General features: G+C 39.8%; 1 protein-coding gene across 10 annotated transcripts in view; it reads right to left on the minus strand.

The window, feature by feature from the left end:
• The window catches only part of foxp1b (forkhead box P1b), a 346,037-nt gene that overhangs the window by 35,862 nt on the left and 294,944 nt on the right, over positions 1-15,231 (minus strand). For 8 of the 10 annotated variants that reach the window (XR_013284556.1, XM_077529009.1, XM_077529008.1 and 5 more), the window contains 2 exons: positions 13,458-13,547; positions 8,248-8,398 (listed from right to left, as the gene is read on the minus strand). Coding sequence is in view for 9 of the 10 variants with exons in the window: in XM_077529009.1 (XP_077385135.1) it covers positions 8,248-8,398; positions 13,458-13,547 (241 nt within the window). In the remaining variant the exon portion in view is untranslated. The remainder of the gene's footprint in view (positions 1-8,247; positions 8,399-13,457; positions 13,548-15,231) is intronic. The other 2 variants (XM_077529011.1, XM_077529014.1) reach the window with 1 other exon arrangement.

Here is a 15,231-nt window from a genome sequence, read left to right on the forward strand (position 1 = left end):
GCCAATTGAAGCGGCTCCCCATGTTCCCATTAAAATCAGGGAGGTGGAAGCGCACGCAGTGCTTGACATTGTGGATGCAGAAATTGATTCAAAGATTGGCATGAGCAAAATGTGTTTATAAAATGTGTTTATATTGTTGAACTGCAAGATTTCCTCTTGCAGATGATGTAGTTGGGCGTGCATGTGATGTGTGCAATTAGAGACTGCCTTTCACCCCCCGATTCTGCATCAATCACTATGTTTACATGCAGTCAATATTCGGGTTAAGGTCAGAATTCCGGTTTCTGAAACGATCGAGGTAACACATACGTGTGTTACATGCATGGCAGACCGTTACTCCCGTTTACGTGCTCATTTGTGCTTGATCGGAATATCCCGCTCGACCGCGGCACGCAGACGACGTAATTACCCAACTAACATGGTCATTTCCGCTTTTAACTTACTATACATTCAATAGAAGACATTATATTTATGTCACCCACCACTCTCAATAAAAAGTTGTTGGTTTTCTCCTCGCTCCAGAAGTGTGGTTCTTTGCTACAAGCGTCATGTTTGTTGACACTGGTGGGTTACACGTCAGAAGCATGGACTTATATACTTGTATTTACTATATATATATATATATATATATATATATATAGGCACAAACTGTGGCGTTTTTGCCATAGAGACACAAAATAACGCGATAACATAGCAGAGAAATCAATGTATTCAAGGGAGGCTGCTTTAACGAGTAGGAAGGATATAAGTCGTGACTACATAGACCAAGATTCCTTGCGAATCAAATAAGCGAAGTGGAACAAAAGGAGACGAAGAAGAAAATAGCGAGCATGCACACAGCAAAAAATAAATAAAAAATGCCCCAATCGATTGAGTATTCTGAATGCGTTTATACACAAGAATTCTGGTTGTGAAAGGGGAAACCCAGGTGTCTTATTCGGGGTTTTAAAAAGCCGAACAAGACCATATTCCGGTTATTGCACGTGTTTACATGGCCTTTCAAAACCGGAATATTGCCAATATTCGTGTTTTAAAAGGGTTATTGCCTGCATGTAAACGTAGTCCACGTATGACCAACACGGTCCGTGTACTTTTCGGCCATTCGTTGTTCCTTCTGAACAAGGACACGGAAAACGGGAAACAAACTGATTTCCGTTTTTTGTTTTGATGTATATGAACAAATAATGGGATACGAGTCGTCTTCCGTTTTTGTTGAATTAAAAATGAAAATGAAAAACGGGAAACGAGCCCTTATCCGATGTTCTATTATGTGTTTATTTAGCACAAATCGGGAAATGAAATGTGGCCGTAAACCGTTTTTCGCAAGCTGGTTTCTCCTTGACCCGGAAGCCATTCATCTTTTGCGGCGCGTCACTGCTGCTGCTGCAGTAGCAGCTTTCTGCCCCCTAGTGTCTATTTCGAGGTCCCTGTTGGCGCCTATTCTTCGGGACTTCCAAACATGGCTTTAGATGGCTATCACAACTTGATGGTGGAAATGAAAAATAACGGCATGACGTCTAGTGAAAATTGGCATCTGGCTACATCTGTGTAGCCAATTTGGCCCTATAAGAGGACTTTCGGAGAGAAATGTCCGAAGGTGGCTCTCAGATCATTGTCTGTCAGAGGCCTCGAAATAGACACTAGGGGGCAGCAAACTTCCACTGCAGCAACAGCTTGTGACGTGCCGCAAAAGATGAGCGGCTTCCGGTCAAATAGAAACCAGCTTGCGAAAAACGGTTTATGGCCACATTTCATTTCCCGATTTGTGCTAAATAAACACATAATAGAACATCGGATGAGGCTGGTTTCCCGTTTTTCATTTTCATTTTTATTTCAACAAAAACAGGAGACGACTCGTTTCCTGTTATTTGTTCATATAAATCAAAACAAAAAAAACGGAAATCGGTTTGTTTCCCGTTTTCCGTGTCCTTGCTTCAGAAGGAAAAATGAATGGCCGAAATGTACACGGACCCCAACACCCCTCCCTCCCCCCAATTGTAAAGTGCGATCAGAGGGGTACTATTAAAATATTTTTAAGGTGATAATGATAATATTACATGAAAAATAATAATCCCACGCTGTTGTAATATTGAAATACCATGATGACATCCAACACACGTCCACAGCATGCCAAATCTGTATGCACGTGCCTCGATCAAATCCCCCCAAACTGCATTACACCACCTGCGCCACCACACAGACATGCTTTTTGCAAGTCTAAAATCTCATCTAATTTTTGTCACCAAATTGCAAGATGTGCCGGGGGTGCGGAAGCCGCATCCACACAAACGCCACAAATCCACAAACATGCTAAACTAGACTTGCCCCGGCACAAAAATAAAGATGCGTCCCTTTTTGCGCCAATCTGCAAAAATGGGCCCCTGAGAAAGCTCTGGCTCATGATTTCACGTAGATGACAATAAAATGTCATTACACAAATTTCTTTGCGCACCTTATCTTTCACATTTGAACAATCGAGTTGCTTTTGCAGATTTCTCCTTCTGATTACAGTGAGACATAATGACATCGATCCGTCAAGGCCGCTTTCTAGGTCCGGCAGTTTCCAATGCTGGATTGGTTTATCTTTCCTCTTTCCATTTTTCAACACAACTATTCCACTCATTACAATGGCAAAATACAGACAAGAACGTAAAAAATGTATGTTGTTGGGACACTTGATTGATCACCGGCTTCCCAACTCAATTTCACCCCGGCAGGTAGCGCTGGCACTGAGACGGGCCGGGCACTTCAACCTCTTCCTGTCCTTGTCCCCCTGTACCCAGGTGACCATGTTCAAGCGAGCAGAAAGTTGATTTAAGGTTCATAATGACATCAGTTGCGGGCCATCATCCTAGAAATAAAAAATGGCCCCTAGTGCTCTCGGCTCTTTAAACCGGGCTGTTACTCCTCACACACAGTCCCAGTGTCATGGGGGGCGGGGTGGGGGACAGTGACATTGCTATTAGTTTATTGTTCCGTCAGGCTGGGACCTTACTGCACCCGTGTTTATGTTGCAGTAATCACTGGCCTGCTGATATGCACCCCTAGGCCTGAAATATGTCCTGCTTCTTGCTGCAGGAACTATTACCAGTAACCTACGGCTGGACGTATCAATCACTGACAGGTCGGCCGTATTCCCCACCGCTGTTCTGTGGGCACTTCATGGCTGGCCACATTCTTTGCTTTCATATTACCGGCAAATTTGTCTTGTCACCGTCCCGCCGGCCTCTCAGAGACAACTTAAATGATGTTGTGCGGCAACTGGCCCTGATGTTGTGCGGCAACTGGCCCTCTTGCAGCACAAGCTCAAAGGGGCACCGGGCCATTTGAGCCACAGTGTGCAGATGCTGCCTGCGTGTGTTTTGCATTTCAATGAAAACACATATTCAACCCTTCAGCAATGCGAGAGCAAAACAACCGGCAACTCTCTTATCGGGTCAAGGGGACGTGTGTGTGAAAATGTGTGCGCATGTGGTGGCGCCGAGAGGGGGGCTTTTTTATCCACCCAAGCAAATTGTTATAATTTATAACAGATATCGTCTAACTGCTTCCAAGACTTTCAACATTAACGTCAAAAGAATTTACGGCTACAGGAACGGATGATACAGAGGATACCCGAAATGTGCTTGACTCAAATTTGTTATCTACAAGCTTATATTAAATTTCAACAGCCAATTGGAAAACATTAATTATATCAACTTAGAATGATTTTTGAAAACAGATGATAAAAAAAAAGCTAATGTAAAACAACATTAAGCTCAACAAAGGCTTTAACACCCTTAGCTTTTATTTTAAATCTCAAATTATTTATAAACTAACCAAAGTGAATTATTATTTGGTGAATTATTCAATGGAACTGTCACAAGAAACAACCATTTAAAAATATCTATTATTACGACCACATTTGTAGCCCCGAATATGCCAGCAATGAGGAAGAGGATAGCAAATATTTGTTTTTGCTATCGCTTTCAATAACATTTTACATATGTATACCCTTTAGCCACTTTTCTGCATTATTTTGCCATTCAAAAAAAAAAAAAAAAAAAAAGATGAAGAAAATTCTCAACCTTTCAGAGAAAATTACCTCAGAATTTGGACGGGTATGAACAATTTGCGCCAACGAACAATACTTATTGTACATAGCTTGACAAAATCATCGCATTAATAGCAACATTTTATAATGAGCAGAAGAGTCGGATAGCTGTGCCAATTTATCACGCCCGAGTTTGAATCCATGATCGCTGGAGCCCAGATAGAGCAGATCAAGTCATCGCTTGTGACGCGCCGCTAAACGCAAGGCGAATATCGTAGATGAGATCACAGCAGCACAGGCCAAGCCCGCTGATGCATGAAAGAGTTAAGTGATGCGGAAAACAGAAAGGTCATCAATAACTTCAAACAGTCAAGCAGAAAATGTGTTGAATAGGAAGACAAACGGGGGAACTGAAACACTAGCTTAAGTCATGTAGCAGCTGTCAGGGGCACCCAGTAAAACATCAATGGATTGTGAGGACAAACTAACCAGGCCAAACAAAAATTCATGAAGATGATACCTTACCATAACATCCATAAATAACACACACCCATGTATAATATGCCCCCCCCCCCAAAACACGGAAAAATGTATAATACGATCCCCCAATACGTATTATGGTATACTTTATTATCAGCGTGATGAATATGATAATATACGAACATACGAATTCTAAATGTATCAAAAATGTGTTTTTAAAAGGTACTAATTGTACATGGAAAATAATCCATCCATCCATTTTCTTGAACGCTTATTCCTCACAAGGGTCGCGGGGGGTGCTGGCGCCTAGCTCAGCTGGCTCTGGGCAGTAGGCGGGGGACACCCTGGATGGTTTCCAGCCAATCGCAGATGGAAAATAATGAAAACATCAAATTTATTATAGGCAAAATATTCATGTTGGACTGCCAAAAATGATTAAATAAGTAAAGTATCTCTTTAAAGGTTATTTTAGTTACGGTAACTAAAACTAACAAAATAACTAAAACTAAAACTCAAAAAACTATTTCATCAACAAAATAAAATAAAAACGAAAATGTTTTTTAAAAAACAAAAACTAACTGAAACTACATTTTATGTTTACAAAACTAATTAAGACTAACTATGATTATAGCAAAAATGTCCTTCGTTTTAGTCTTTGGTAATTAATTTAATGCTTTGGGGATGATTTTAAATGTGATTTTTGGTAGATTTATTTTGATATAAACCAGAATAATGACGTTTGAAAGTGTGGTGTTTTTTAAATATCGCGCACAAGTGAAGTAATACACATTTAAAAAAAACAAACAAACAATATAATCATAAAATAAAACCAATACTGAAACTAACAAACTAAACTAAAAGTAAGCATTTATTAAAGAACTAAAACTAATAAAAACTAAGAGAACTACCCTGAAAATTAATTAAAACTATTACTATTAAAAACAAAACTCAAAACAAAATAAAAATTAACTAAAATAAAAAATTCCAAAACTATAATAACCCTACTGCCATATTACAAATAAATTGGTTTATATACTATTGCATTTTTTCTCTATATGCAAAAGCACAAAAAAATTATTTGTACAATTTTTAGGACTAAACACAATTTCTCTTCATAACATTATGTGGCCCTTACGTCCTTCTGATTTTCTGTATGTGGCCCTCAAATGAAAATGTTTGGACACCCCTGCAGTAATATAATGAACTTGAAAAGGATCTAAAAATAGTAACTTACGTCATTAAATATTTAAGGGCATCATTACACATTTTGCACAAGAATGGCTTGACAATACAATGGATCCGTTTCGGTGCAACTCTTGAACACAATTTTGAAAGTTATTTTGAAGGTAAACATGGTAAAAGCAAACGTGAAATGAAAAGCACATTTTATTCACCATCCCAAATTTGAATGTATTTTAAATAGGAATACAAATGAAGTTTACACACATGCGAACGCACGCACGCACGCACGCCTGGCGAGGCTGCCTGGCACTCATTTGTTTGATGATGACAGTGTAAACAGGATGTAGTGGGACAGTTGCAAAAGCTACTCAAAGTACAGTATCTGTCTATATCAGCCGTATAATGCTTTACTCAAAGGGTGTGTGTTTGTTTGCCAGACATCTGACACAAAGCAATAGTGCAAAGCACACTCAACACAGCAGCGCTCCACGCCTGTGCCCACGGCAATTGCCTGCAAGCGGATGAGTGATTCCATACCCAGTCCAAACAATAACACCACTGTACAAACGTGTTTGTGTGTGACTATTACCTAGGCACCTCTGAACCCTCCTGTTTTTAATCACCCTTATCTTGTTATTGCAAAAGTGTTTGTCTTAGCTGGGAATGAATAGTTAATGTCATGTTCTGAAAACCTTACGACAGCGTATTTGTCACAAGGCGACCGCTCCTTCACAAATAATACCAGAATAAATAAAGACACAAAACTTGTTGGCCAAACAGACACGCTGGCTCCCGGACAAGCAAACATAACTGACGCTTTATGAATGATAAATCCAGCCCTGACTAAGTTCTTTGCAATGCAGCTGCTTATGGACATGTTTGGATGTGGCTTGACAGGTGTCACTGTGTATCTGATTAACTTCTCTTCATATTACATATCACTAGGGATTGCTAAAATGCAGCCCCCCCCCCCCCCCCCCCCCATAAAAAAGAATCTCAGATTTTTCCTCACAAAAATCCAATTAGTAAACTTTTTTTTGTACGTTTTCTAATTTGCTTTATTTTTCCTAATGCCAAACAAACTTCTTTTTTTTCCCCCACCAACATTAACTCATTCAATCCCATTTTTCTTGGTCTGTTTTCTTGGATTTTGACTGATTTTGCAAGGCCCATAAAAACATGGAACCTACCAAAAGAAAGATTAGAGTCTCTTCTTTCATCAGGGGGGAAAAAAAAAAAAAAGTATATTTCTTGCTGTTTCCGTTTTACAGCAATCAGCATTAGAATATATAGCTAAGTTTCATCATTATTCACAAATCTGCTTTGTAATGTGGGGGGGAAATCAGCTCATTTTAACTGGTTGATCTCTTATACTCTACTGCCACCTGCTGGCCGTCTTTGTAAGTCTCTCTGAAGTAGAGAGGCTGCATCAAAGCCTTCTGTTTGCTCAAGCATAAATAAAACTTATAAATACGTCTTTGGGACACTTAAAATAAGGGTGGGATGATACGGGTAAACCACAATTCGATACTGTGACGACATTTGGCTTACGATATCGATAATATCACGATACACGATATCTATGATTTTTGATATATTGTCAAAATAAATTTAGCAACATATCACAATATGTGACTGAAAAAGCCCATAAAAAGGAAAATGTCTAATTATGCATTTATTCAATGCAGAACTTTGTACAATGTACAAAGTTCTGTATTGTGCCTCACTGCCTTTGAGGCTTTTAACTGTAAACATTGTAAAGTGAGACAAAATAAAGTGCATAAACATTTATAACATAACACTGCACAACTGGACACAATATATCGATATCTACCGTCTGTGTATCGATAATTTATTGCAACAGAGAGCGCAACAATATATTGCGATATCGATTTTTTCTCCCACCCCTAACTTAAAACATTTAACATAGAACGTATTAATACGTTTTTGGGAGCAAATGAGTTAACTTGCATCAACTTCAACAGAATTTAAACTGTAAATTCTCATGACTAACACTCACCTGTGTCTTAAACGTCCCCCAAAAATCAGCCATAAAAAAACTTTTTGTATATGAACATGCTAATTTAATACTTGCTCAACAATTTAACAATAAAACGGACTGTCAAATTGCAAGGGTCAGCTCACTATTTGCAGTACATACCTCGGGTCAAAAATGTCTAATATGAGGATAAATCACTGCTTTTCAGCATATAAAAGAGAAACGTCATGGAAATACAGCGCGAAAATAGTTGTCGATGTCTATTTCTTAGAAGCATTCAAATGTGAGTTTTTGAAAAAAAAAAAAAAGAGTCGCTAAAGGGGTTGAAAAAGTCACTAATTATAAGCGACCAAATTGCAAAAATGGCAACACTGACATTGCTTTTGTAAACTAGCTGCTCTCTATTTGTAGCCATGTTCATCAACTGTGACACACTTTGAAATATATCAGCCACTTATATCGAAATATCTTTGAAAACCCCCCCCAAAAAAAAAAAAAAAAAAGCTTAAACCAAAATGAGAATGAATAGGTCGTAGCGATATAGTGTACTGACCGTGCGCGAGTGACTGCAGTGGCAGGCCCGTTTGTCCAGGCTGAATGGTGAGCAGTCCTTGCCTCTGAAGGTTGAGCAGATGTTGCTGCTGGACCTGCTGGACCTGAAGGAGCTGCTGCTGGAAGGCCAACTGCTGTGCTGACACCTGCTGCTGAACACACACATGCAGACTTTTACAAAACACAGTCACTGAAGTCCAAGAGCCAGTGTTAATATTTAACGCTGGTAATTAATGCTTTAATGTACAATACCGCCTAAATTGACCACACTGAGGGAAAACACTTTTAGTGTATTTGTAACAGTCTTCAGTACATGGAACATGTATAATAAAATTATATCATCACTGTTGGGCAGAATCCTCATTTGTATCCATTTTTTTCCCAAGTATTTCCAACAACCTCACGATACAACACGTATCACGATATTATATGTATCACAATACATGTACCTGCATCCTGATATATAGACTTCAAGGCAATACATATCCCAATATTTAACATTATATTTTTATTACGCTTCAAGTTTAGCGCCAATTTCATGCCTGTTCGAAATGTGTTTAATGCTATCACTAGTGTTCCAATACCGACACTGGTATCGGCAGAGGCCCCAATACTGCATTAAACAGTGGTATCGGTGAGCACTTACATGTACATGCCGATACCATTATTTCCGACACAAATATAAGACTTTGGATGCAGCATCTAGTGTCTCGCTTGTGCACGACATTCACTGATGTGTGACATGTTCACTGCATGCCGATCTAAGATATCCCATTGGCCCTTGAATGCTCTGAACCAATGAGAAAAAAAACCCTTAGGTATCGGTATGTTATCAGCATCGGCCGATACTGCAAAGCTGGATATCGGAATCGGTATTGGGGGCCAAAAAACAGTATCGGAACAACACTAGCTGTATCGGCAGAGGCCCCAATACTGCATTAAACAGTGGTATCGGTGAGCACTTACATGTACATGCCAATACCATTATTTCCGACACAAATATAAGACTTTGGATGCAGCATCTAGTGTCTCGCTTGTGCACGACATTCACTGATGTGTGACATGTTCACTGCATGCCAATCTAAGATATCCCATTGGCCCTTGAATGCTCTGAACCAATGAGAAAAAAAACCCTTAGGTATCGGTATGTTATCGGCATCGGCCGATACTGCAAAGCTGGATATCGGAATCGGTATTGGGGGCCAAAAAACGGTATCGGAACAACACTAGCTGTCACTATCAAATACTTTTAGAATCGATTAATCTATCGATTATTCAATCTATGAATCGACTAATCGTATTCATTTTAAGTTAGCATTAAAGTGTATTACAAAAGCATTTTTCTTCCTTATTACTGTTTATTAACCAATAATTGGTGTTCATTTCGTACTTTTGTATTCATATTGTGATTAAAAATAAGGGTGATTGATGTTGTACTATGTTACTGATTTGGTCATTGTTTTCCAATGTAAAAACACAGATGTTTGCAAATGCTTTATTTCAATTAAACACAGGAGAAAATCAGTCTTCTTTCATGAAAGACTACAGAAATCAGTGAACAATTACTGCTGATTTGCTGAAATCATAGGATTTGGTAAATTTTTAATTAAAAAATGGCTCCAAATGATTACTCGGTTATTAAAATCATTGTCAATTAATTTGATAATCGATTACTTGTCGATTAAGCGATTAATTTTGACAGCTCTAAATGTGTGTGCACTGCACAGCAAGGAGCAGCTTTCAGCGATGCGGCGGGAAACTTTATGAATTTATGTGCAATTTCGATTATGACCCCTCTGTATCGATACGTGTATTGTAAAGAAGTCCACAACAATATATTCCCATATCAATTTTTTTTAGCACTACCATCTCGTCATTTATCAATCTAAAGTGTTGGAAATGGTTTGCTCTCTTTTACAATAGAATGTTTTTTGCTTCTTTTTTTTTGAGGGGGGTGTCATTGAATTAGTACCATTCACAATTCAGATTGCAACATATGTCTAAAATATAGTATAACCACAAGTTCACTTAAATATACTGAGAAGGATGAATTGCTCGGTCGGTTTGACACTTTATATCCAACAATAGAATGGAGAGGAAGTCCAAATAATACAAAGAACCAAATTTTCTCAATTGCCATATCTCTTATGAGTCATAAATAGAAAATATCACTGTTACTTCCAAAGACTTCTGTAAAAATCTTCGTCAAGTTGTCCACCAACAGTTTTTGACAACATTGTGGATCCGGAAACAGCGGGTTTCTTTTGCAATCGATAAAACAAACACAGGGCAAGAGATAGAGCAAGCGGGAGGAGAGAAAGGGGCATTAAACAGCCGTGCCAAGCCGTGTACCGCACCCAGTTAGCTAACACAGGATACATCACACTTTGTTTACTTCTCACCAGTGAGTGCAAACAAAAACGTCTCGACGGTAAGCGGCTGCCAGGTCACTTGTACGCAGCTCGGGAAATAAACGCCAGATAAAATGAATGTGGAAAGGTTGCCAAGCCCCTCCCCACCCACCGTTTTAAACTTTTGCATGAGTTTGGACAAAATGAGAGAAGTGGCAGCACATTGGGTCAACTATGGCAATTTGGGAAAAGGTGTTCTCACAAAGCAAGGCTGATCTCATGTGTGAAGAACAGTAGCTACAGATGAAACGTGTGATCGGATCCAAAAGATGAGACGAGAAAGACATGACACGGGTCCCAGGGAGGATTCTGGGATACGGACGGACTGTGATTTTCTATGATCTGCCTGATTAATTGAAAGGTGGTTTGGCTTCTCATTTTCATTAGTGGGAGAGAAGTTTCTTGTTTCTTTAGTGCTTTGCCCTCTGCTACTTCCTCACTTGACAGTCTGATACAAAGAATTGTGCTACGGGGGTGGTAGTTCACAGGGAACGACGCCTTTCATCAAAACACTTAATAAATAGAAGTTGGCTTTTTCTTAAAAAAAAAAAAAAAAAAAAAAGGAGCAAGAGAGCGAGAGACAGAACAAAACACTGAGCATTGCAAATTAATTTCTCTCTCTCCCCTTGTGCGTGTTTTATCTTCTGGGCCCGTCAGATGACAAGGGGCTCCTGTGCACTCCCAGCAGCATACAGACACATAAAACCCACTCGAACCAACAGACCAAATAAGAGGTTAACAAGAAGTGGCACAAGGGAGAGAAAAATATAGTCGCTGACAAATGATAAAGAGTGGCACTGGCAGCCCTTTATTGTGGAACTTCAAATATAAAGTTAAAGATCTTTGAAAAACGAAATTTTGATGTCTTTAAAATAAAAAAAGGGGCACAAAGCAACAACAGGGGGTTATTGTCTGGCAGCCACTGGGGAGTCGCGGCATAATTCTTATTCTGTCTTTTGATGGCTGCGCGAAATGCCACAGAAAAAAAGAGAACGAGACAGCAGAGAGGGAAAGCCTCACGGGGCTGCATCTATTTCCTGTGATCATACATAATATGCTTCAAAAGTGATTTTTTTTCTATTCTCATGCTCCATTCAACTGATCAATTGCCCCTGCTTGCCTCCTCCACCCCTTTCTTTTTGTCTCCCTCGCTCCTCTTGTGTTTACATCAGATGCGACTTAGTGACAGGCCCGATCTGAGGCCGAGGAGCTGCGCTGTCATGTTGATTTATGGGCGCGTCACGCCGCAACTTGTCCAAACTCAAGCCCACAGTTCATTAATTAGGGAGCTTCGACTTTGAAGCCGGCAGCTTTGACAGCACGCGGGCACGTGAGCGCCAACATGCGCGGATGCGCCTGCTTTTTAACACGGGCGGGCTCCCTTTTGACGCTTCCTCTCCTCGGCAAGGCAAACACTCAACTCAATGGGGACGAGTGAAAATTCCCTGATTGTCTTTGAACTTCTTCTGACCGCGCAATAATTTGCTTTGTCCGTCGTGCTGCCCGTATCCGCCAATCATTAGCACGCATTAAGCTGCTGCCTACGAGCGTGGCCCCCGCTGTACTGGGGGGAGCAGAAGAGTGCAAACGAGAACGATGGGGGAAGAAATAAAACCTCAACACAGACAACAAAGCTGGGAGCGTTCGCCTCGCTGATATCTCACAATTACATGCCTTCTCGTCCGCTGCCATTTCCATGTTAATTACCAAGAAAAGCCTCTCAGATTTATATATGACCCCCCCCCCAACCTCCCTACTAGCTTTCATTATATCCTGCACACGAGTTTCAGGACTGCTCATGTCTTTGTTGCATCTTGTTTAGAAAGGATCAAAAGCAAAGAAAATATCATATGGCGGACAGTAGGGGAAATACAACTTTCAAGGTACTGTGCATCATTAATTAAGGCCTCAGTATACTTCTGCTTGAGGCTCACGCGGAGACGTTACGGCGGAGCTCCGCTCGTGCGTTTGCCTTCCAACTTGTGCGCAATACACTTCACAATACACATCGGTGTCTGCTGTAGTTTCACTCCAAGTCGGGCTGTTGCTACGTCTGGGACGCCACAGAGTGGAGATTCCTCTGCATTTTATGACGAATTCAGAAAGTTCAATTTAATTCACAAACACGAAACAAAGCCGGGGGGAGAGTAAGTTCATCACCGTGGCAATTATTTATTGCCAATTTGCACCGGTGTCGGCCGTAAACTCTCCAAAATACAACAGCCACGCGCTTCGTGAACACAGTTTTTTTGTTGTTTTTACGAACACAGTTTTGTTGTTGTTGTTGTTTTCCGCCTCTTGTCCCAGGCACATATCCACAAGCACAGCCGTGGTCTCCGAGCAGGAAGTCGATTTGCGCCGCCAAACAGTTGCCTTCACGGAAACTATCTGGGCGGGGGGGCGGTGAGAGAGAAAAAGAAAGAAAGAAAGCCGAGAACGCCATCGAACGGACTATTCACGAGCAAGCTACGCGCCGCCATCTACGACGTGCAAGGATTGGCGACGTGTGCACCGCAGCCGGCCACGAGCTACGCGGCACTTAAAATTCATGGCTCGCGTAGATCATGTGAACTACGCCTGTCATTAACGCAAGAGCAAACCTGGAGGCATAAATCAGGCTTTAGTCATTGCCATTTAACCAGAAAGTCTGACATACTCATCAGAACCACGGGTGCACTTGACCACCCACCCCTTTTCTATGCTTTAACCACAGACTGAAGGCAGATGGGTTTGAGGGAAGGAGCATGTCTTCCATGCTTTCTGTCTGGTCAATGCTTTTCGCACAGTGATGTCGGTCTACCTCTTTAGTCTGTTTGTTGCCTCCATGCTGTTGGAGGAGCTGGAGGTGGAGCTGTTCCTGCTGCTTCTTGTAGAAATCTTGGAGTTGCTGCTGTAGAAGTGACAGAAAAGAAATGATGTGAGACACAGTATGGTGAGATTCCAAGAATGTGGCTAAGTGAAGTTGGAACGAAATCTACACTTGCGTGAAACAGATTCTCCTTACAAATGAAGCAATTGAAATGGATTTCGAAGGCAAGGAAAGGCAACTTTATTTTTAGAGCTCATTTGGTACACAGGACAACTGCTTCACAACAACTTGAAGCATTTAAAGAAAAGAAAATTAAGAATGTACATTGAAAACATTTAAATACATGAACAGAAAACTTTAAAAACATGAAATTAATAATGAAAATAAAATGGGTTTCTAAAATGACTTATAGGGAGAAAATGATAGAAAAATGTTTAAAAGACGTTAAAAAATGTTGATTTTGAATCACTACTGCCACCTGTGGCCAGACAATGAAACTGCATTTTCCCTTCTTCACAACGTGCATATGACGTCACAACTGCAGAGAGTGAGAGGGCGGGAAATTCGAACCCGAATCTCCTCTGAAAACTATTGGCCAGGAGTTCCCATTATGAACAGCTAAGGTATTAATCCACCAATTAAAAAAATTTTCAATCATAAACGGTCAAATAAAAAGACTATTGTAAATATATTTTGGGGCAAATTGTTACAAAAATTGCAGCTTTAATCAAGGATATTGGAGAAAAGTAGGGATGGGCGAGTACCGACACCAGGCATCAGTATCGGGCAGATACCTGGCCTTATTTCAAGATATTGGTACTTGCGATGGTGGCACAGTATTGCAGTTGCGAGTACTCCTGTGGCCGTTTTAAATTCAAGAATTAAAGGCATACCACGTATTTTGTAGGGATGTAATGATATCGAAGCATCACGATACGATATTATCACGATATAGTGGGGGGGGGGGGGGGGGTTGGCGATATTTAAAAAAAGATCACAATATTGAAAAAAAAAAGAGCTCATAATAAAAAAAAGCACAATATTGTGCTTTTGTACATAACGGCAATGCATATAAACCACCTACAATCTCTAATAACAATATTGACACACTTATTTGCTAATGCAAGCACATATTTATCACTTCACAAGCAAAATAGATTCCCCTTCATCTGACAATAGAATAGATTAGAATAGATTTTAAACAAAGAAGGCCAAAACATCCCAAATGAAAATTAAATTGTACTAGGGGGTGCTAGAACTTCACAAATGGAAATCAACCTGACTTTTTTTAACAGATGTGTTCCTTTTAAATATTGTGAACACGTCTTAATATCACAATATCATGATATTTCCCTTATCGTTACAGCCCTAATATTTTAACCGGGATTTTTTTTCTGGCCACCAAGTTATTACTTTCATTGTATTTATTTATTTATTTATTTATTTATTTATTTATCTATTTATTTATTTATTTATACATTTTTAGTTCGTTAGTTAGTTACTTATTACAATTTATTTTATTGTGTGTTCTATACATAATGTGTATCTTATGCAGAAATGTCATGTCAGGTAATAGAAAATTGCCATTAATTTGATGCAATTTTTTGGAAAATGGCACATTGGGAATATACAGTAGGATTTGTATTAAAATTATCTGTCATTGTTATTTTATTTATTTATTTATTTATTTAATTACGTGGTATCGGTTTCAGTAACTACCGTACTCAAGAGTTGAGTGCTTGTGGTATATGTCGGGAAAAAAATT

This window comes from Festucalex cinctus, chromosome 8 (assembly GCF_051991245.1).
Source record: "Festucalex cinctus isolate MCC-2025b chromosome 8, RoL_Fcin_1.0, whole genome shotgun sequence".
Lineage (NCBI taxonomy): Eukaryota > Metazoa > Chordata > Actinopteri > Syngnathiformes > Syngnathidae > Festucalex > Festucalex cinctus.